Genomic DNA, 24,002 nt, shown 5'->3' with positions numbered 1-24,002 from the left:
TTCAACATGTAGAATCATGGTCTAGAATGGTGTGTTCAACATGTAGAATCATGGTGTAGAATGGTGTGTTCAACATGTAGAATCATGGTGTAGAATGGTGTGTTCAACATGTAGAATCATGGTGTAGAATGGTGTGTTCAACATGTAGAATCATGGTCTAGAATGGTGTGTTCAACATGTAGAATCATGGTGTAGAATGGTGTGTTCAACATGTAGAATCATGGTGTGTTCAACATGAAGAATCATGGTGTGTTCAACATGTAGAATCATTGTCTAGAATGGTGTGTTCAACATGTAGAATCATGGTGTAGAATGGTGTGTTCACCATGTAGAATCATGGTCTAGAATGGTGTGTTCAACATGTAGAATCATGGTGTAGAATGGTGTGTTCAACATGTAGAATCATGGTGTGTTCAACATGAAGAATCATGGTGTGTTCAACATGTAGAATCATGGCCTAGAATGGTGTGTTCAACATGTAGAATCATGGTGTAGAATGGTGTGTTCAACATGTAGAATCATGGTGTAGAATGGTGTGTTCAACATGTAGAATCACGGTGTAGTAGAATGGTGTGTTCAACATGTAGAATCATGGTGTGTTCAACATGTAGAATCATTGTCTAGAATGGTGTGTTCAACATGTAGAATCATGGTGTGTTCAACATGAAGAATCATGGTGTGTTCAACATGTAGAATCATTGTCTAGAATGGTGTGTTCAACATGTAGAATCATGGTGTAGAATGGTGTGTTCAACATGTAGAATCACAGTGTAGAATGGTGTGTTTAAATCATGGTGTAGAATGGTGTGTTCAACATGTAGAATCATGGTGTAGAATGGTGTGTTCACCATGTAGAATCATGGTGTAGAATGGTGTGTTCAACATGTAGAATCATGGTGTAGAATGGTGTGTTCAACATGTAGAATCTGGTGTAGAATGGCTAGAATGGTGTGTTCAACATGTAGAATCATGGTGTAGAATGGTGTGTTCAACATGTAGAATCATGGTGTGTTCAACATGTAGAATCATTGTCTAGAATGGTGTGTTCAACATGTAGAATCATGGTCTAGAATGGCGTGTTCAACATGCAGAATCACAGTGTAGAATGGTGTGTTCAACATGTAGAATCATGGTGTAGAATGGTGTGCTCAACATGTAGAATCATGGTGTAGAATGGTGTGTTCAACATGTAGAATGGTGTGTTCAACATGTTGAATCATGGTCTAGAATGGTGTGTTCACCATGTGGAATCATGGTCTAGAATGGTGTGTTCACCATGTGGAATCATGGTGTAGAATGGTGTGTTCACCATGTGGAATCATGGTGTAGAATGGTGTGTTCAACATGTAGAATGGTGTGTTCAACATGTAGAATGGTGTGTTCACCATGTGGAATCATGGTGTAGAATGGTGTGTTCAACATGTAGAATCACGGTGTAGAATGGTGTGTTCAACATGTAGAATCTTGGCCTAGAATGGTGTGTTCAACATGTAGAATCATGGTGTGTTCAACATGAAGAATTATGGTGTGTTCAACATGTAGAATCATTGTCTAGAATGGTGTGTTCAACATGAAGAATCATGGTGTGTTCAACATGAAGAATCATGGTGTGTTCAACATGTAGAATCATTGTCTAGAATGGTGTGTTCAACATGTAGAATCATGGTGTAGAATGGTGTGTTCAACATGTAGAATCATGGTGTAGAATGGTGTGCTCAACATGTAGAATCATGGTGTAGAATGGTGTGTTCAACATGTAGAATGGTGTGTTCAACATGTAGAATCATGGTCTAGAATGGTGTGTTCACCATGTGGAATCATTGTGTAGAATGGTGTGTTCACCATGTGGAATCATGGTCTAGAATGGTGTGTTCAACATGTAGAATGGTGTGTAGAATGGTGTGTTCAACATGTAGAATGGTGTGTTCAACATGTAGAATCATGGTGTAGAATGGTGTGTTCAACATGTAGAATCATGGTCTAGAATGGTGTGTTCACCATGTGGAATCATGGTGTAGAATGGTGTGTTCACCATGTGGAATCATGGTCTAGAATGGTGTTCAACATGTAGAATCATGGTGTAGAATGGTGTGTTCAACATGTAGAATCATGGTGTAGAATGGTGTGTTCAACATGTAGAATCACGGTGTAGAGTGGTGTGTTCAACATGTAGAATCATGGCCTAGAATGGTGTGTTCAACATGTAGAATCATGGTGTAGAATGGTGTGTTCAACATGTAGAATCACGGTGTAGTAGAATAGTGTGTTCAACATGTAGAATCATGGTGTGTTCAACATGTAGAATCATTGTCTAGAATGGTGTGTTCAACATGTAGAATCATGGTGTGTTCAACATGAAGAATCATGGTGTGTTCAACATGTAGAATCATTGTCTAGAATGGTGTGTTCAACATGTAGAATCATGGTGTGTTCAACATGAAGAATCATGGTGTGTTCAACATGTAGAATCATTGTCTAGAATGGTGTGTTCAACATGTAGAATCATGGTGTAGAATGGTGTGTTCAACATGTAGAATCATGGTGTAGAATGGTGTGTTCAACATGTAGAATCATGGTGTAGAATGGTGTGTTCAACATGTAGAATCATGGTGTAGAATGGCGTGTTCAACATGTAGAATCATGGTGTAGAATGGCGTGTTCAACATGTAGAATGGTGTGTTCAACATGTAGAATCATGGTGTAGAATGGTGTGTTCAACATGTAGAATCATGGTGTAGAATGGTGTGTTCAACATGTAGAATCATGGTGTGTTCAACATGTAGAATCATTGTCTAGAATGGTGTGTTCAACATGTAGAATCATGGTGTGTTCAACATGAAGAATCATGGTGTGTTCAACATGAAGAATCATGGTGTGTTCAACATGAAGAATCATGGTGTGTTCAACATGAAGAATCATGGTGTGTTCAACATGAAGAATCATGGTGTGTTCAACATGTAGAATCATTGTCTAGAATGGTGTGTTCAACATGTAGAATCATGGTCTAGAATGTCGTGTTCAACATGCAGAATCACTGTGTAGAATGGTGTGTTCAACATGTAGAATCATGGTGTAGAATGGTGTGTTCAACATGTAGAATGGTGTGTTCAACATGTAGAATCATGGTGTAGAATGGTGTGTTCAACATGTAGAATCATGGTGTGTTCAACATGTAGAATCATTGTCTAGAATGGTGTGTTCAACATGTAAAATCATGGTGTAGAATGGTGTGTTCAACATGTAGAATGGTGTGTTCAACATGTAGAATCATGGTGTAGAATGGTGTGTTCAACATGTAGAATCATGGTGTGTTCAACATGTAGAATCATTGTCTAGAATGGTGTGTTCAACATGTAGAATCATGGTGTAGAATGGTGTGTTCAACATGTAGAATCATGGTGTAGAATGGTGTGTTCAACATGTAGAATCATGGTGTAGAATGGTGTGTTCAACATGTAGAATCATGGTGTAGAATGGTGTGTTCAACATGTAGAATCATGGTCTAGAATGGTGTGTTCAACATGTAGAATCATGGTGTAGAATGGTGTGTTCAGGTCCATGTAGAATCATTGTCTAGAATGGTGTGTTCAACATGTAGAATCATGGTGTAGAATGGTGTGTTCAACCTAGAATCATGGTGTAGAATGGTGTGTTCAACATGTAGAATCATGGTGTAGAAGGTCCAACCTGGACTAGAATCAGCCTGTATGCCCAGGTCCACCCAACATGTAGAATCATGGTCTATGACCAGGTCCAACATGGACTAGAACAGTGCTATGACCAGGTGAAGAAGCTGTAGACTAGAACAGCCTCTATGACCAGGTCCACCCTGCACTAGAACAGCCTCTATGACCAGGTCCACCCTGCTGACTCTGTGGAGCCTTTACTAATGACCAGGTGTGTTACCTCTGTTAGCTGGGCCAGTGGTCCTCTGTTAGCTGACCAGTGTGTTCACTGGGCCGTGTGTTCCTCTGTGCTGGGCTGTGTGGTCCTCTGTTAGCTGGGCTGTGTGTTCCTCTGTTAGCTGGGCTGTGTCCTCTGTTAGCTGGGCTGGTCCTCTGTTAGCTGGGCCGTGTGGTCCTCTGTTAGCTGGGCCGTGTGGTCTAGAACAGGTCCTCTGTTAGCTGGGCCGTGTGGTCCTCTGTGTGTTCCTCTGTTAGCTGGGCCAGGTCCACCCGTGTGGTCACTGTTTACAGCCACTGTGGTCCCTGTTTAGTCCGTGTGGTCCTCTGTTTAGCTGGGCCGTGTGGTCCTCTGTTTACTGGGCCTGTGGTCTCTGTTTAGCCCAGGTCCACCTCTGTTTACTGGGCCAGCCTCTGTTTAGCTGACCAGGGTCCACCCTGGACTGAACAGCCTCTATGCCCAGGTCCACTGGACTAGAACCGTGTGGTCCTCTGTTGACCAGGTCCACCCTGGACTGGGCCGTGTGGTCTCTGTGACCAGGTCCACCCTGGACTAGAACAGCCTCTGTTGGCTGACCAGGTCCACCCTGGCTGGGCAGCCTCTATGACTGGGCAGGTCCTCTGTTAGCTGGGCTCTCTGACTCTGTGTTCCTCTGTTAGCTGGGCCTTTCCTCTGTAATGTGGGTGTGTTAATTAGTGGGCCGTGTGTTCCTCTGTTAGCTGGGCCGTGTGGTCCTCTGTTAGCTGGGCCGTGTGTTCCTCTGTTAGCTGGGCCGTGTGGTCCTCTGTTAGCTGGGCTGTGTGTTCCTCTGTTAGCTGGGCCGTGTGTTCCTCTGTTAGCTGGGCCGTGTGGTCCTCTGTTAGCTGGGCCGTGTGGTCCTCTGTTAGCTGGGCTGTGTGGTCCTCTGTTAGCTGGGCTGTGTGGTCCTCTGTTAGCTGGGCTGTGTGTTCCTCTGTTAGCTGGGCTGTGTGGTCCTCTGTTAGCTGGGCCGTGTGGTCCTCTGTTAGCTGGGCCGTGTGGTCCTCTGTTAGCTGGGCTGTCTGGTCCTCTGTTAGCTGGGCCGTGTGGTCCTCTGTTAGCTGGGCCGTGTGTTCGTCTGTTAGCTGGGCTGTGTGGTCCTCTGTTAGCTGGGCTGTCTGGTCCTCTGTTAGCTGGGCCGTGTGGTCCTCTGTTAGCTGGGCTGTGTGTTCCTCTGTTAGCTGGGCTGTGTGGTCCTCTGTTAGCTGGGCTGTGTGGTCCTCTGTTAGCTGGGCTGTGTGGTCCTCTGTTAGCTGGGCCGTGTGTTCGTCTGTTAGCTGGGCTGTGTGGTCATCTGTTAATGTAAGAAGTTGGCCTCCACCACTGTTCAGTTGTTGTACAGGTTGACAGAAGGCGTCTCAGTCACAGGGTCTCAGTCACAGGGTCCTCGTTTTACACTATTCTCATTTTCCACCCTGCACCTATAACCTTTCTCTTGAAAGAGGGTTGGTGTTCTCTTATAACAGTGATGGTCTGTGTGGAAGATGACATCTCTTATGGGCCCATTTTGTAGCAGTCGGCAAAAAGTGTCTCTGGATTGTCCATGAGGAGCTTCTCTTTCCGTGCCTCGTCATGTTTAATATCCAAGGGGTACTGTACTGCACACAGGGAAACCAGCGAGCAGGGGGCAAAATAGACCTCTGGATTTGGGTGGGAGAGAAACTCTGCTGCCATTATTGGGCTTCACATCTCTCACTTCACACTGATTAATGTTGCAGCCGGTTCTGTTTCTTTTCCTAGCTAGCTTGGTAGCCTTTTAACTGAGCATTCGGCCGCTATAAAGTTAAATATCTACAGATTATTGTAATGTTATTTAATTCTAAATGATCAGTTCGTGTTTCTGTTGTGCTTCTTTTACTGGTCGCTGGTTTGTCAGAAAGTTTGCTGGATAATCCTTGGTAATAACTTTCTCTTAAACGCTAACTCTAATTCTCTCTCTAAAACGTTAATGCTAATTCTCTGTAAAACGTTAATGCTAATTCTCTAAAACGTTAATGCTAATTCTCTCTCTAAAACGTTAACTCTAATTCTCTCTAAAACATTAACTCTAATTCTCTCTAAAACACTAACGCTAATTCTCTAAAACGTTAATGCTAATTCTCTCTAAAACGTTAACTCTAATTCTCTCTAAAACACTAATGCTAATTCTCTAAAACGTTAATGCTAATTCTCTCTAAAAAGCTAAATCTAACCTCTCTAAAACTAACTAATTCTCTCTCTAAAACGCTAAATCTAATTCTCTCTTAAAACTATAAATCTAATTCAATCTAAAACTTTAAAACGAACTCATTCTCTCTCTAAAACTAACTATTCCTCTCTCTAAAAGGAACTCATTCTCTCTCCCCTTCCCACCCTTGCTGTAGTCATCTTCTTCTTTCTCTCCAACTCAACACCTCTTTCACCACCTCCTTCTCCCTTCTCTCTACCTCCATCTTATCTGCTGGATAAGAGATTCCCTTTGTTCTGTCTGCACAGGAACAGGGGCTTTCCTCTCCTCCCTCTCTTCTCCCTCTGCGTCACAAAGGACTTAGACGTGAGGTAAATGCATTCTTAGAAAGAGATAACGTCTCTCCTCCTTCTCTTCCCCTCAGGGGCCAATGTTATTTTCCTCCACTCTCTCTCTCCCTCCCTCCTCACTCTCCCTCCCTCCTCACTCTCCCTCTCTCCTCACTCTCCCTCTCTCCTCACTCTCCCTCTCTCCTCACTCTCCCTCTCTCCTCACTCTCCCTCTCTCCTCACTCCCCCGCCCTACACTCTCTTTCTCCTCACTCTCACTCCCCCGCCCTACACTCTCTTTCTCCCTACTCTCTCCCTCCCTCCTCACTCTGTCCCTCCCTCCCTCCTCACTCTGTCCCTCCCTCCCTCCTCACTCTGTCCCTCCCTCCCTCCTCACTCTGTCCCTCCCTCCCTCCTCACTCTGTCCCTCCCTCCCTCCTCACTCTGTCCCTCCCTCCCTCCTCACTCTGTCCCTCCCTCCCTCCTCACTCTGTCCCTCCCTCCCTCCTCACTCTGTCCCTCCCTCCTCACTCTGTCCCTCCCTCCTCACTCTGTCCCTCCCTCCTCTCTCTCTCTCTCTCTCACTCTCTCTCTGTCCCTCCCTCCCTCCTCACTCTGTCCCTCCCTCCCTCCTCACTCTGTCCCTCCCTCCCTCCTCACTCTGTCCCTCCCTCCCTCCTCACTCTGTCCCTCCCTCCCTCCTCACTCTCTCCCTCCCTCCCTCCTCACTCTCTCCCTCCCTCCCTCCTCACTCTCTCCCTCCCTCCCTCCTCACTCTGTCCCTCCCTCCTCACTCTGTCCCTCCCTCCTCACTCTGTCCCTCCCTCCTCACTCTGTCCCTCCCTCCTCACTCTGTCCCTCCCTCCTCACTCTGTCCCTCCCTCCTCACTCTGTCCCTCCCTCCTCACTCTGTCCCTCCCTCCTCACTCTGTCCCTCCCTCCTCACTCTGTCCCTCCCTCCCTCTCTCTCTCTCCCTCTCTCTCTCTCCCTCTCTCTACTCTCTCTCTCTCTCTACTCTCTCTCCCTACTCTCTCTCTCTCCCTACTCACTCTCTCTCCCTTCTCTCTCACTCTCTCCCTTCTCTCTCACTCTCTCCCTTCTCTCTCACTCTCTCCCTACTCACTCTCTCTCCCTACTCACTCTCTCTCCCTACTCACTCTCTCTCCCTTCTCTCTCACTCTCTCCCTTCTCTCTCACTCTCTCCCTACTCACTCACTCTCTCCCTACTCACTCTCTCTCCCTACTCTCTCTCTCTCTCTCTCTCTCTCCCTACTCTCTCTCTCTCTCTCTCTCCCTACTCTCTCTCTCTCTCTCCCTACTCACTCTCTCTCTCTCCCTACTCTCTCACTCTCTCTCCCTACTCTCTCACTCTCTCTCCCTACCCTCTCCCTCACCCTCTCCCTCCCTCACCCTCTCCCTCCCTCCCCTCTCTCTACTCACTCTGTCTCTCTCTCTCTCCCTACTCACTCTCTCTCTCCCTCTCCCTCCCTCCCCCTCTCCCTACTCACCCTCTCCCTCCCTCCCCCTCTCTCTACTCACTCTGTCTCTCTCTCTCTCTCTCCCTACTCACTCTCTCTCACCCTCTCCCCCCCTCCCCTCTCCCTACCCTCCCCCTCTCCCCCTACGGTCTCTGAAGAAGAGAGAAGAGAGCCGTTTTCAAAAGGAAAACTTTCAGATGTTTTCCAGACCTCAAAATGATTCTGTCAAGACGACTCCGTGTGGATCCAGGAACAACAACAACCAAACGACTGGAAGAGGAAAGTCACTGAATACAACCAGGAAAACATTAGACAGATCAAATCATCACTAATTACCTTCCAACTTAATCAATTGTAGGACAACAATTAGTATTTAATTGGATTTAATATGGATTTTAATTCTTTATTTGTGTAATATTTCAGGTCAAAGCACGTGTATCAGAACACTGGACAGCCAATCGTAAAAACAACAGAACGAGTCTTCCACTTAACGACATGAAACAACAACATCCTATTGGCCAGTGCGCGTGAGAGAGAGCTGGGGCACGTGCGTGTATGGGGTTTTCAGGGCCAATTTGTTTTCTAGTAATGAATAGAGATTAGGAAACACAATGACAGCGGCTAAACGATCTAGAGTCAATAAGAGCGTCTGTCCGGCTTCCTCTCCAGTACCTCAGAGCCACTTCTTAATGACAGTGAGCGCTGTATTAAACGTGCTGAGGCCCGGGTGAGTTCCCCGGTAGACCAGAAGCAGGGAGCCGGCCTGAGCTCGGTACCCAGCCTGGAGCAGCTCTGACGCAGCCTTCTCCACGTCCCAACCTCCCTCCCGGTGTCTCGAGAGCAGGTGGGCGCTGAGAGGAGGGTAGAGAGGGGACGGTACACACCCCACCAGGAGACCAGCATCCAGCAGGAGAGACAGGAGCTCTGGGTCGCAGGTAGAGTCACACACCTGGGAGACAGGGTACATGGTTAAAATCACAGGAGACAACCCCAACCTCACGTTTCCTTCTTCATCTATGTCCTACCGTGACCTCTGAACTCCCCTTTTGAGTTTGTGTCACTGTGTGTGTCTGTGTGTGTGTGTGTGTGTGTGTGTGTGTGTGTGTGCTGTGGTGTGTTCTATTCATTTAGCTGATCAGCTCCCATGTCAAATCAAATTATATTTGTCTGAATACAACAGATGTAGACCTTAGTGAAATCCTTACTTTCGAGCCCCTAACTAACAATGCAGTTTAAACAAATATGGATAAGAATAAGAGATAAGTCATTAAATAGCAGCAGTAAATAACAATATATACAGGGGATACCAGTACAGAGTCAATGTGGAGGCTATATACAGGGGATACCAGTACAGAGTCAATGTGGAGGCTATATACAGGGGGTACCAGTACAGAGTCAATGTGGAGGCTATATACAGGGGGTACCGGTACAGAGTCAATGTGGAGGCTATATACAGGGGGTACCGGTACAGAGTCAATGTGGAGGCTATATACAGGGGGTACCAGTACAGAGTCAATGTGGAGGCTATATACAGGGGGTACCGGTACAGAGTCAATGTGGAGGCTATATACAGGGGGTACCAGTACAGAGTCAATGTGGAGGCTATATACAGGGGATACCAGTACAGAGTCAATGTGGAGGCTATATACAGGGGGTACCAGTAGAGTCAATGTGGAGGCTATATACAGGGGGTACCAGTACAGAGTCAATGTGGAGGCTATATACAGGGGGTACTGGTACAGAGTCAATGTGGAGGCTATATACAGGGGGTACCGGTACAGAGTCAATGTGGAGGCTATATACAGGGGGTACCGGTAAAGAGTCAGTGTGGAGGCTATATACAGGGGATACCGGTACAGAGTCAATGTGGAGGCTATATACAGGGGGTACCAGTACAGAGTCAATGTGGGGGCTATATACAGGGGGTACCGGTACAGAGTCAATGTGGAGGCTATATACAGGGGGTACCAGTACAGAGTCAATGTGGAGGCTATATACAGGGTGTTACGGTACAGAGTCAATGTGGAGGCTATATACAGGGTGTTATGGTACAGAGTCAATGTGGAGGCTATATACAGGGTGTTACGGTACAGAGTCCATGTGGAGGCTATATACAGGGGGTACCAGTCCAGAGTCAATGTGGAGGCTATATACAGGGGGCACCGGTACAGAGTCAATGTGGAGGCTATATACAGGGGGTACCGGTACAGAGTCAATGTGGAGGCTATATACAGGGGGTACCGGTACAGAGTCAATGTGGAGGCTATATACAGGGGGCACCGGTACAGAGTCAATGTGGAGGCTATATACAGAGTCAATGTGGAGGCCAGGTACACAGAGTCAATATGGAGGCTATATACAGGGTGTACCGGTACAGAGTCAATGTGGAGGCTATATACAGGGGGTACCGGTACAGAGTCAATGTGGAGGCTATATACAGGGGGCACCGGTACAGAGTCAATGTGGAGGCTCTATACAGGAGGTACTGGTACAGAGTCAATGTGGAGGCTATATACAGGAGGTACAGAGTCAATGTGGAGGCTATATACAGGGGGTACCGGTACAGAGTCAATGTGGAGGCTATATACAGGGGGTACCGGTACAGAGTCAATGTGGAGGCTATATACAGGGTGTACCGGTACAGAGTCAATGTGGAGGAGGAGACCCATTCTGTGTGTCATAGGGAGGAGAAGACCCATTCTGTGTGTCATAGGGAGGAGAAGACCCATTCTGTGTGTCATAGGGAGGAGAAGACCCATTCTGTGTGTCATAGGGAGGAGAAGACCCATTCTGTGTGTCATAGGGAGGAGGAGACCCATTCTGTGTGTCATAGGGAGGAGGAGACCCATTCTGTGTGTCATAGGGAGGAGGAGACCCATTCTGTGTGTCATAGGGAGGAGGAGACCCATTCTGTGTGTCATAGGGAGGAGAAGACCCATTATGTGTGTCATAGGGAGGAGGAGACCCATTCTGTGTGTCATAGGGAGGAGAAGACCCATTCTGTGTGTCATAGGGAGGAGGATGCCAGTTACCTCGGTGGTGTTGTTGATCTGATCCAGGACCAGCTCTAACAGCTGGGGGTCTTGACTCTCGGTCATCAGTTTAAGAGCTGGGAGCCGTAGGCCTGGTTGATCCAGGAGCAGAGAGGACATGTGTCTGATACACTGTAGGGAGAGGAGGGAGGGAGGGAGGGAGGGAGGGAGGGAGAGGAGGGAGAGGAGGGAGGGAGGGAGAGGAGGGAGAGAGGGAGGGAGGGAGGGAAGGAAGGGAGGGAAGGAGGGAGGGATGGAAGGGAAGGTGAGTGAGGGAGGGAGGGGAAGGTGAGTGAGGGAGGGAGGGAGGGAGGAAGGGAGGGAAGGGGAGTGAGGGAGGGAAGGGAAGGTGAGTGAGGGAGGGATGGAAGGGAAGGTGAGTGAGGGAGGGAAGGTGAGTGAGGGAGGGAGGGAGGGAGGGAGGGAGGGAGAGGAGGGAGGGAGAGAGAGAGGGAGGGAGGGAGGGAGGGAGGGAGGGAGGGAGGGAGGGAGGGAGGGAGGGAGGGAGGGAGGGAAGGGAAGGGAAGGTGAGTGAGGGAGGGAGGGATGGAAGGGAAGGTGAGTGAGGGAGGGAGGGGAAGGTGAGTGAGGGAGGGAGGAAGGGAGGGAAGGGGAGTGAGGGAGGAAAGGGAAGGTGAGGGAGGAAAGGGAAGGTGAGTGAGGGAGGGAGGGAGGGAGGGAGGGAGGGGAGGGAGGGAAGGGAAGGTGAGTGAGGGAGGGAAGGGAAGGTGAGTGAGGGAAGGGAAGGTGAGTGAGGGAGGGAGGGGAAGGTGAGTGAGGGAGGGAGGGATGGAAGGGAAGGTGAGTGAGGGAGGGAGGGGAAGGTGAGGGAGGGAGGGAGGGAGGGAAGGTGAGTGAGGCAGGGAAGGTGAGTGAGGGAGGGAGGTGAGTGAGGGAGGGAAGGGAGGGAGGGATGGAAGGGAAGGTGAGTGAGGGAGGGGAAGGTGAGTGAGGGAGGGAAGGGAAGGTGAGTGAGGGAGGGAAGGTGAGTGAGGGAGGGAAGGGAAGGGAAGGGAGGGAGGGAGGGATGAGGAATTGGGAAGGGGGACACACATGCAGTACATGTTAAATAGAGAGATGCACGGCTGCATGGTGCTGGTGGTAATATATGGATATTAATCTCTCTCCCATCATGCTCTAGTGGTTTCATTCTATAGGCTTTAAATTAAAAGAGTGTTCAGAGTGAAACTGTCATCTCCTCTCCACACAAAGATTAGTATACCTTAGGGGTAGTACTATCACCAGTAATATCACAAAGCATACCATTATACTACACTGTCTAGTTCTACACAGAATACCATTATACTACACTGTCTAGTTCTACATATAATACCATTATACTACACTGTCTAGTTCTACACAGAATACTATTATACTACTGTCTAGTTCTACACAGAATACCATTATACTACACTGTCTAGTTCTACACAGAATACCATTATACTACACTGTCTAGTTCTACACAGAATACCATTATACTACTGTCTAGTTCTACACAGAATACCATTATACTACACTGTCTAGTTCTACACAGAATACCATTATACTACACTGTCTAGTTCTACACAGAATACCATTATACTACTGTCTAGTTCTATACAGAATACCATTATACTACACTGTCTAGTTCTACACAGAATACCATTATACTACACTGTCTAGTTCTACACACATAATACCATTATACTACACTGCCTAGTTCTACACAGAATACCATTATACTACACTGTCTAGTTCTACACAGAATACCATTATACTACTGTCTAGTTCTATACAGAATACCATTATACTACACTGTCTAGTTCTACACAGAATACCATTATACTACACTGTCTAGTTCTACACACATAATACCATTATACTACACTGCCTAGTTCTACACAGAATACCATTATACTACACTGTCTAGTTCTACACACATAATACCATTATACTACACTGCCTAGTTCTACACAGAATACCATTATACTACTGTCTAGTTCTACACACAGAATACCATTATACTACTGTCTAGTTCTACATACAATACCATTATACTACACTGTCTAGTTCTACACAGAATACCATTATACTACTGTCTAGTTCTACACATAGAATACCATTATACTACACTGTCTAGTTCTACACAGAATACCATTATACTACACTGTCTAGTTCTACATATAATACCATTATACTACACTGTCTAGTTCTACACAGAATACCATTATACTACTGTCTAGTTCTACACAGAATACCATTATACTACTGTCTAGTTCTACACAGAATACCATTATACTACACTGTCTAGTTCTACACAGAATACCATTATACTACTGTCTAGTTCTACACAGAATACCATTATACTACACTGTCTAGTTCTACACAGAATACCATTATACTACACTGCCTAGTTCTACACAGAATACCATTATACTACACTGTCTAGTTCTACACAGAATACCATTATACTACTGTCTAGTTCTACACAGAATACCATTATACTACTGTCTAGTTCTACACAGAATACCATTATACTACTGTCTAGTTCTACACACAGAATACCATTATACTACTGTCTAGTTCTACACAGAATACCATTATACTACTGTCTAGTTCTACACAGAATACCATTATACTACACTGTCTAGTTCTATACACAGAATACCATTATACTACACTGTCTAGTTCTATACACACACTGGTAGGTGTTACCTGTGCAGGTAGTTTGTGTTTGGAGGGGTAGAGGGAGCGGACCATGTTCATGATCTCCTGACCCAGGTCCAGTCTGACCTCTGACCCGTGACCTCTGCAGCATTCTATTAAGCTAGAGGTCAACACCACCCAGGGGTTACGCTCACACTGAGCACTGAGGAGAGATGCAGAAAGAGAGGTTACTGTGTGGGTCTGTAAAATGTGTTGGTTCAAAGAGAGGAGGAACAGAAGGGGGGATGAGACTGAGGAGAAGACAGGAGGAACAGAACGAGGGATGAGGCTGAGAAGACAGGAGGAGAGGAGGAACAGAACGAGGGATGAGGCTGAGGCTGAGAATACAGGAGGAACAGAACGAGGGATGAGGCTGAGGCTGAGAAGACAGGAAGAGAGGAGGAACAGACGGAGGGATGAGACTGAGGAGAAGACAGGAGAGAAGACGAGAGTTGAAGAGAAACAAGGGAAGTGTTATGATGAATAGGAAGAAGAAAGATGAGGGAGAGAAGAAGAGAGGGAGAGAAGAAGAGGGAGAGAAGACGAGGTAGAGAAGAAGAGAGGAGAGAAGACGAGGTAGAGAAGAAGAGAGGGAAAGAAGAAGAGGGAGAGAAGACGAGGGAGAGAAGAAGAGAGGGAGAGAAGAAGAGAGGGAGAGAAGAAGAGAGGGAGAGAAGAAGAGAGGGAGAGAAGAAGAGAGGGAGAGAAGAAGAGAGAGAGAGAAGACGAGGGAGAGAAGACGAGGGAGAGAAGACGAGGGAGAGAAGACGAGGGAGAGAAGACGAGGGAGAGAAGACGAGGGAGAGAAGACGAGGGAGAGAAGACGAGGGAGAGAAGACGAGGGAGAGAAGACGAGGGAGAGAAGACGAGGGAGAGAAGACGAGGGAGAGAAGACGAGGGAGAGAAGACGAGGGAGAGAAGACGAGGGAGAGAAGACGAGGGAGAGAAGACGAGGGAGAGAAGACGAGGGAGAGAAGAAGAGGGAGAGAAGAAGAGAAGAAGAGAGGGAGAGAAGAAGAGAGGGAGAGAAGAAGAGAGGGAGAGAAGACGAGAGGGAGAGGGAGAGAACAAGAGAGGGAGAGAAGAAGAGGGAGAGAAGAAGAGGGAGAGAAGAAGAGGTAGAGAAGAAAAGAAGACGAGGGAGAGAAGAAGAGAGGGAGAGAGGACGAGGTAGAGAAGAAGAGAGGGAGAGAAGACATTTAGCTGGTCAGCTCTCATCTGTTCTATTCATTGAGCTGGTCAGCTCTCATCAGGGTTAGGGTCATGCCAGGGTTAGGGTCATGTCAGGGTCATGCCAGGGTCAGGGTCATGTCAGGGTCATGCCAGGGGTAGGGTCAGGCCAGGGTCAGGGTCAGGCCAGAGATAGGGTCAGGGTCAGGCCAGGGGTAGGGTCAGGGTCATGCCAGGGGTAGGGGTAAGATCAGGGGTAGGGTCATGCCAGGGGTAGGGTTATGGTCAGGGTCATGTCAGGGGTAGGGTCAGGGTTAGGGTCATGTCAGGGATAGGGTCATGTCAGGGGTAGGGTCAGGGTCATGCCAAGGGTAGGGTTGGGGTCATGCCAGGGATAGGGTTAGGGTCATGCCAGGGGTAGGGGTAGGGTTAGGGTCAGGGTCATGCCAGGGGTAGGGTCAGGGTCATGCCAGGGGTTGGGTTAGGGTCATGCCAGGGGTAGGGTTAGGGTCAAGGTCATGCCAGGGGTAGGGTTAGGGTCAAGGTCATGCCAGGGGTAGGGTTAGGGTCATGCCAGGGGTTGGGTTAGGGTCAGGGTCATGCCAGGGGTAGGGTTAGGATCATGCCAGGGGTTGGGTTAGGGTCAGGGTCATGCCAGGGGTAGGGTTAGGATCATGCCAGGGGTTGGGTTAGGGTCAGGGTCATGCCAGGGGTAGGGTTATGGTCAGGGTCATGTCAGTGGTAGGGTTAGGGTCAGGGTCATGCCAGTGGTAGGGTTAGGGTCAGGGTCATGCCAGGGGTAGGGTTAGGGTCATGGTAGGGTTAGGGTCATGCCAGGGGTAGGGTTAGGGTCATGCCAGGGGTAGGGTTAGGGTCATGCCAGTGGTAGGGTTATGGTCAGGGTCATGCCAGTGGTAGGGTTAGGGTCAGGGTCATGCCAGTGGTAGGGTTAGGGTCAGGGTCATGCCAGTGGTAGGGTTAGGGTCATGCCAGGGGTAGGGTTAGGGTCAGGGTCATGTCAGTGGTAGGGTTAGGGTCAGGGTCATGCCAGTGGTAGGGTCAGGGTCATGCCAGGGTTAGGGTCATGCCAGGGGTAGGGTTAGGGTCAGGGTCATGCCAGTGGTAGGGTTAAGGTCAGGGTCATGCCAGTGGTAGGGTTAGGGTCAGGGTCATGCCAGTGGTAGGGTTACGGTCAGGGTCATGCCAGGGGTAGGGTTAGGGTCATGTTAGGGTTAGGGTCAGGGTCATGCCAGTGGTAGGGTAAGGGTCAGGGTCATGCCAGTGGTAGGGTTAGGGTCAGGGTCATGCCAGGGGTAGGGTTAGGGTCATGCCAGGGGTAGGGTTAGGGTCAGGGTCATGCCAGGGGTAGTGTTAGGGTCATGCCAGTGGTAGGGTTAGGGTCAGGGTCATGCCAGTGGTAGGGTTAGGGTCAGGGTCATGCCAGGGGTAGGGTTAGGGTCATGCCAGTGGTAGGGTTAGGGTCAGGGTCATGCCAGTGGTAGGGTTAGGGTCATGCCAGGGTTAGGGTTAGGGTCATGCCAGGGGTAGGGTTATGGTCAGGGTCATGGTAGGGTTAGGGTCAGGGTCATGCCAGTGGTAGGGTTAGGGTCATGCCAGGGTTAGGGTTAGGGTCATGCCAGGGGTAGGGGTAGGGTCATGCCAGTGGTAGGGTTAGGGTCAGGGTCATGCCAGTGGTAGGGTTAGGGTCAGGGTCATGGTAGGGTTAGGGTCAGGGTCATGCCAGTGGTAGGGTTAGGGTCAGGGTCATGCCAGGGGTAGGGTCAGGGTCATGCCAGGGGTAGGGTTAGGGTCAGGGTCATGGTAGGGTTAGGGTCATGCCAGGAGTAGGGTTAGGGTCAGGGTCATGCCATGGGTAGGGTTAGGGTCAGGGTCATGCCAGTGGTAGGGTCAGGGTCATGCCAGGGGTAGGGTTAGGGTCAGGGTCATGCCAGGGGTAGGGTCAGGGTCATGCCAGTGGTAGGGTTAGGGTCAGGGTCATGCCAGTGGTAGGGTTAGGGTCAGGGTCATGCCAGTGGTAGGGTTAGGGTCAGGGTCATGCCAGTGGTAGGGTCAGGGTCATGCCAGGGTTAGGGTCAGGGTCATGCCAGGGGTAGGGTTAGGGTCAGGGTCATGCCAGTGGTAGGGTTAGGGTCAGGGTCATGCCAGTGGTAGGGTTAGGATCAGGGTCATGCCAGTGGTAGGGTTAGGATCAGGGTCATGCCAGGGGTAGGGTTAGGGTCATGCCAGGGGTTGGGTTAGGGTCAGGGTCATGCCAGGGGTAGGGTTAGGATCATGCCAGGGGTAGGGTTAGGATCATGCCAGGGGTTGGGTTAGGGTCAGGGTCATGCCAGGGGTAGGGTTAGGGTCATGCCAGTGGTAGGGTTAGGGTCATGCCAGTGGTAGGGTTAGGGTCATGCCAGTGGTAGGGTTAGGGTCATGCCAGGAGTAGGGTTAGGGTCATGCCAGGGGTAGGGTTAGGGTCATGCCAGGGGTAGGGTTAGGGTCAGGGTCATGCCAGTGGTAGGGTTAGGGTCAGGGTCATGCCAGTGGTAGGGTTAGGGTCAGGGTCATGCCAGTGGTAGAGTTAGGGTCAGGGTCATGCCAGGGGTAGGGTTAGGGTCATGCCAGGGGTAGGGTTAGGGTCATGCCAGTGGTAGGGTTAGGGTCATGCCAGTGGTAGGGTTAGGGTCAGGGTCATGCCAGTGGTAGGGTTAGGGTCAGGGTCATGCCAGGGGTTGGGTCATGCCAGGGGTTGGGTTAGGGTCAGGGTCATGCCAGGGGTAGGGTTAGGATCATGCCAGGGGTTGGGTTAGGGTCATGCCAGGGGTAGGGTTAGGGTCAGGGTCATGCCAGGGGTAGGGTTAGGATCATGCCAGGGGTTGGGTCAGGGTCATGCCAGGGGTTGGGTCATGCCAGGGGTTGGGTTAGGGTCAGGGTCATGCCAGGGGTAGGGTTAGGATCATGCCAGGGGTTGGGTTAGGGTCATGCCAGGGGTAGGGTTAGGATCATGCCAGGGGTTGGGTTAGGGTCAGAGTCATGCCAGTGGTAGGGTTAGGGTCAGGGTCATGCCAGTGGTAGGGTTAGGGTCAGGGTCATGCCAGTGGTAGGGTTAGGGTCATGCCAGGGGTAGGGTCAGGGTCATGCCAGGGGTAGGGTCAGGGTCATGCCAGGGGTAGGGTTAGGGTCAGGGTCATGCCAGGGGTAGGGTTAGGGTCATGCCAGGGGTAGGGTTAGGGTCAGGGTCATGCCAGTGGTAGGGTTATGCCAGTGGTAGGGTCAGGGTCATGTCTGTAGGGTAGTGTCTGTAATACTAGAGGTAACTAGTGGTAACAGGGTAGTGTCTATAATACTAGTGGTAACTAGTGGTAACAGGTAGTGTCTGTAATACTAGAGGTAACTAGTGGTAACAGGTAGTGTCTGTAATACTAGTGGTAACTAGTGGTAACAGGTAGTGTCTGTAATACTAGTGGTAACAGGTAGTGTCTGTAATACTAGTGGTAACAGGTAGTGTCTGTATTACTAGTGGTAACTAGTGGTAACAGGTAGTGTCTGTAATACTAGAGGTAACTAGTGGTAACAGGTAGTGTCTGTATTACTAGTGGTAACTAGTGGTAACAGGTAGTGTCTGTAATACTAGTGGTAACAGGTAGTGTCTGTATTACTAGTGGTAACTAGTGGTAACAGGTAGTGTCTGTAATACTAGTGGTAACATGTAGTGTCTGTAATACTAGTGGTAACTAGTGGTAACAGGTAGTGTCTGTAATACTAGTGGTAACAGGTAGTGTCTGTAATACTAGTGGTAACAGGTAGTGTCTATAATACTAGTGGTAACAGGTAGTGTCTGTAATACTAGTGGTAACAGGTAGTGTCTGTATTACTAGTGGTAACTAGTGGTAACAGGTAGTGTCTGTAATACTAGTGGTAACAGGTAGTGTCTGTAATACTAGTGGTAACTAGTGGTAACTAGTGGTAGTGTCTGTAATACTAGTGGTAACTAGTGGTAACAGGTAGTGTCTGTAATACTAGTGGTAACAGGTAGTGTCTGTAATACTAGTGGTAACTAGTGGTAACAGGTAGTGTCTGTAATACTAGTGGTAACAGGTAGTGTCTGTAATACTAGTGGTAACAGGTAGTGTCTGTAATACTAGTGGTAACTAGTGGTAACAGGTAGTGTCTGTAATACTAGTGGTAACTAGTGGTAACAGGTAGTGTCTGTAATACTAGTGGTAACAGGTAGTGTCTGTATTACTAGTGGTAACTAGTGGTAACATGTAGTGTCTGTAATACTAGTGGTAACAGGTAGTGTCTGTAATACTAGTGGTAACTAGTGGTAACAGGTAGTGTCTGTAATACTAGTGGTAACAGGTAGTGTCTGTAATACTAGTGGTAACAGGTAGTGTCTGTAATACTAGTGGTAACAGGTAGTGTCTGTAATACTAGTGGTAACAGGTAGTGTCTGTAATACTAGTGGTAACAGGTAGTGTCTGTAATACTAGTGGTAACAGGTAGTGTCTGTAATACTAGTGGTAACAGGTAGTGTCTGTAATACTAGTGGTAACAGGTAGTGTCTGTAATACTAGTGGTAACAGGTAGTGTCTGTATTACTAGTGGTAACTAGTGGTAACAGGTAGTGTCTGTAATACTAGTGGTAACAGGTAGTGTCTGTAATACTAGTGGTAACAGGTAGTGTCTGTAATACTAGTGGTAACTAGTGGTAGTGTCTGTAATACTAGTGGTAACAGGTAGTGTCTGTAATACTAGTGGTAACAGGTAGTGTCTGTAATACTAGTGGTAACAGGTAGTGTCTGTAATACTAGTGGTAACAGGTAGTGTCTGTAATACTAGTGGTAACAGGTAGTGTCTGTAATACTAGTGGTAACAGGTAGTGTCTGTAATACTAGTGGTAACTAGTGGTAACAGGTAGTGTCTGTAATACTAGTGGTAACAGGTAGTGTCTGTAATACTAGAGGTAACTAGTGGTAACAGGTAGTGTCTGTAATACTAGTGGTAACAGGTAGTGTCTGTATTACTAGTGGTAACTAGTGGTAACAGGTAGTGTCTGTAATACTAGTGGTAACAGGTAGTGTCTGTATTACTAGTGGTAACAGGTAGTGTCTGTAATACTAGTGGTAACAGGTAGTGTCTGTAATACTAGTGGTAACAGGTAGTGTCTGTATTACTAGTGGTAACTAGTGGTAACAGGTAGTGTCTGTAATACTAGTGGTAACAGGTAGTGTCTGTATTACTAGTGGTAACAGGTAGTGTCTGTATTACTAGTGGTAACAGGTAGTGTCTGTAATACTAGTGGTAACAGGTAGTGTCTGTAATACTAGTGGTAACTAGTGGTAACAGGGTAGTGTCTGTAATACTAGTGGTAACAGGTAGTGTCTGTAATACTAGTGGTAACTAGTGGTAACAGGTAGTGTCTGTAATACTAGTGGTAACAGGTAGTGTCTGTAATACTAGTGGTAACTAGTGGTAACAGGTAGTGTCTGTAATACTAGTGGTAACAGGTAGTGTCTGTAATACTAGTGGTAACAGGTAGTGTCTGTAATACTAGTGGTAACTAGTGGTAACATGTAGTGTCTGTAATACTAGTGGTAACAGGTAGTGTCTGTAATACTAGTGGTAACAGGTAGTGTCTGTAATACTAGTGGTAACTTGTAAACAGGTAGTGTCTGTAATACTAGTGGTAACTAGTGGTAACAGGTAGTGTCTATAATACTAGTGGTAACTAGTGGTAACAGGTAGTGTCTGTAATACTAGTGGTAACTAGTGGTAACAGGTAGTGTCTGTAATACTAGTGGTAACAGGTAGTGTCTGTAATACTAGTGGTAACTAGTGGTAACAGGTAGTGTCTGTAATACTAGTGGTAACAGGTAGTGTCTGTAATACTAGTGGTAACTAGTGGTAACAGGTAGTGTCTGTAATACTAGTGGTAACAGGTAGTGTCTGTAATACTAGCGGTAACTAGTGGTAACAGGTAGTGTCTGTAATACTAGTGGTAACAGGTAGTGTCTGTAATACTAGTGGTAACTAGTGGTAACAGGTAGTGTCTGTAATACTAGCGGTAACTAGTGGTAACTAGTGGTAGTGTCTGTAATACTAATGGTAACTAGTGGTAACAGGTAGTGTCTGTAATACTAGTGGTAACAGGTAGTGTCTGTAATACTAGTGGTAACTAGTGGTAACAGGTAGTGTCTGTAATACTAGCGGTAACTAGTGGTAACTAGTGGTAGTGTCTGTAATACTAGTGGTAACTAGTGGTAACAGGTAGTGTCTGTAATACTAGCGGTAACTAGTGGTAACTAGTGGTAGTGTCTGTAATACTAGTGGTAACTAGTGGTAGTGTCTGTAATACTAGTGGTAACTAGTGGTAACAGGTAGTGTCTGTAATACTAGCGGTAACTAGTGGTAACTAGTGGTAGTGTCTGTAATACTAGCGGTAACTAGTGGTAACTAGTGGTAGTGTCTGTATTACTAGTGGTAACTAGTGGTAACAGGTAGTGTCTGTAATACTAGTGGTAACTAGTGGTAACTAGTGGTAGTGTCTGTAATACTAGTGGTAACTAGTGGTAGTGTCTGTAATACTAGTGGTAACTAGTGGTAACAGGTAGTGTCTGTAATACTAGCGGTAACTAGTGGTAACTAGTGGTAGTGTCTGTAATACTAGCGGTAACTAGTGGTAACTAGTGGTAGTGTCTGTAATACTAGTGGTAACTAGTGGTAACAGGTAGTGTCTGTAATACTAGTGGTAACAGGTAGTGTCTGTAATACTAGCGGTAACTAGTGGTAACAGGTAGTGTCTGTAATACTAGCGGTAACTAGTGGTAACAGGTAGTGTCTGTAATACTAGCGGTAACTAGTGGTAACTAGTGGTAGTGTCTGTAATAATAGTGGTAACTAGTGGTAACAGGTAGTGTCTGTAATACTAGCGGTAACTAGTGGTAACTAGTGGTAGTGTCTGTATTACTAGTGGTAACTAGTGGTAACAGGTAGTGTCTGTAATACTAGTGGTAACTAGTGGTAACTAGTGGTAGTGTCTGTAATACTAGTGGTAACTAGTGGTAACAGGTAGTGTCTGTAATACTAGCGGTAACTAGTAGTAACTAGTGGTAGTGTCTGTAATACTAGCGGTAACTAGTGGTAACTAGTGGTAGTGTCTGTAATACTAGCGGTAACTAGTGGTAACTAGTGGTAGTGTCTGTAATACTAGTGGTAACTAGTGGTAACAGGTAGTGTCTGTAATACTAGTGGTAACAGGTAGTGTCTGTAATACTAGTGGTAACTAGTGGTAACAGGTAGTGTCTGTAATACTAGTGGTAACAGGTAGTGTCTGTAATACTAGCGGTAACTAGTGGTAACAGGTAGTGTCTGTAATACTAGTGGTAACAGGTAGTGTCTGTAATACTAGTGGTAACTAGTGGTAACAGGTAGTGTCTGTAATACTAGCGGTAACTAGTGGTAACTAGTGGTAGTGTCTGTAATACTAGTGGTAACTAGTGGTAACAGGTAGTGTCTGTAATACTAGTGGTAACAGGTAGTGTCTGTAATACTAGTGGTAACTAGTGGTAACAGGTAGTGTCTGTAATACTAGCGGTAACTAGTGGTAACTAGTGGTAGTGTCTGTAATACTAGTGGTAACTAGTGGTAACAGGTAGTGTCTGTAATACTAGTGGTAACAGGTAGTGTCTGTAATACTAGTGGTAACTAGTGGTAACAGGTAGTGTCTGTAATACTAGTGGTAACAGGTAGTGTCTGTAATACTAGTGGTAACAGGTAGTGTCTGTAATACTAGTGGTAACTAGTGGTAACATGTAGTGTCTGTAATACTAGTGGTAACAGGTAGTGTCTGTAATACTAGTGGTAACAGGTAGTGTCTGTAATACTAGTGGTAACTTGTAAACAGGTAGTGTCTGTAATACTAGTGGTAACTAGTGGTAACAGGTAGTGTCTATAATACTAGTGGTAACTAGTGGTAACAGGTAGTGTCTATAATACTAGTGGTAACTAGTGGTAACAGGTAGTGTCTGTAATACTAGTGGTAACAGGTAGTGTCTGTAATACTAGTGGTAACTAGTGGTAACAGGTAGTGTCTGTAATACTAGTGGTAACAGGTAGTGTCTGTAATACTAGTGGTAACTAGTGGTAACAGGTAGTGTCTGTAATACTAGTGGTAACAGGTAGTGTCTGTAATACTAGCGGTAACTAGTGGTAACAGGTAGTGTCTGTAATACTAGTGGTAACAGGTAGTGTCTGTAATACTAGCGGTAACTAGTGGTAACTAGTGGTAGTGTCTGTAATACTAGCGGTAACTAGTGGTAACTAGTGGTAGTGTCTGTATTACTAATGGTAACTAGTGGTAACAGGTAGTGTCTGTAATACTAGTGGTAACAGGTAGTGTCTGTAATACTAGTGGTAACTAGTGGTAACAGGTAGTGTCTGTAATACTAGCGGTAACTAGTGGTAACTAGTGGTAGTGTCTGTAATACTAGTGGTAACTAGTGGTAACAGGTAGTGTCTGTAATACTAGCGGTAACTAGTGGTAACTAGTGGTAGTGTCTGTAATACTAGTGGTAACTAGTGGTAGTGTCTGTAATACTAGTGGTAACTAGTGGTAACAGGTAGTGTCTGTAATACTAGCGGTAACTAGTGGTAACTAGTGGTAGTGTCTGTAATACTAGCGGTAACTAGTGGTAACTAGTGGTAGTGTCTGTATTACTAGTGGTAACTAGTGGTAACAGGTAGTGTCTGTAATACTAGTGGTAACTAGTGGTAACTAGTGGTAGTGTCTGTAATACTAGTGGTAACTAGTGGTAGTGTCTGTAATACTAGTGGTAACTAGTGGTAACAGGTAGTGTCTGTAATACTAGCGGTAACTAGTGGTAACTAGTGGTAGTGTCTGTAATACTAGCGGTAACTAGTGGTAACTAGTGGTAGTGTCTGTAATACTAGTGGTAACTAGTGGTAACAGGTAGTGTCTGTAATACTAGTGGTAACAGGTAGTGTCTGTAATACTAGCGGTAACTAGTGGTAACAGGTAGTGTCTGTAATACTAGCGGTAACTAGTGGTAACAGGTAGTGTCTGTAATACTAGCGGTAACTAGTGGTAACTAGTGGTAGTGTCTGTAATAATAGTGGTAACTAGTGGTAACAGGTAGTGTCTGTAATACTAGCGGTAACTAGTGGTAACTAGTGGTAGTGTCTGTATTACTAGTG

General features: G+C 46.9%; 1 protein-coding gene across 2 annotated transcripts in view; it reads right to left on the bottom strand.

The window, feature by feature from the left end:
- Positions 1 to 8,273: 8,273 nt before the first annotated feature.
- The window catches only part of nbas (NBAS subunit of NRZ tethering complex), a 284,978-nt gene continuing 269,249 nt past the window's right edge, over positions 8,274 to 24,002 (bottom strand). For both annotated transcript variants that reach the window (XM_046299129.1, XM_046299130.1), the window contains exons 52-54: positions 13,623 to 13,776; positions 10,929 to 11,060; positions 8,274 to 8,845 (exon numbers count right to left, since the gene is read on the bottom strand). In XM_046299129.1, the coding sequence (XP_046155085.1) occupies positions 8,570 to 8,845; positions 10,929 to 11,060; positions 13,623 to 13,776 (562 nt within the window). In that variant the 3' untranslated portion in view covers positions 8,274 to 8,569. The remainder of the gene's footprint in view (positions 8,846 to 10,928; positions 11,061 to 13,622; positions 13,777 to 24,002) is intronic.

This window comes from Oncorhynchus gorbuscha, linkage group LG14 (assembly GCF_021184085.1).
Source record: "Oncorhynchus gorbuscha isolate QuinsamMale2020 ecotype Even-year linkage group LG14, OgorEven_v1.0, whole genome shotgun sequence".
Classification (NCBI taxonomy): domain Eukaryota; kingdom Metazoa; phylum Chordata; class Actinopteri; order Salmoniformes; family Salmonidae; genus Oncorhynchus; species Oncorhynchus gorbuscha.
The sequence above is the reverse complement of the archived record's forward strand: the minus strand, read 5'-3'. Positions and strand labels throughout refer to the sequence as shown.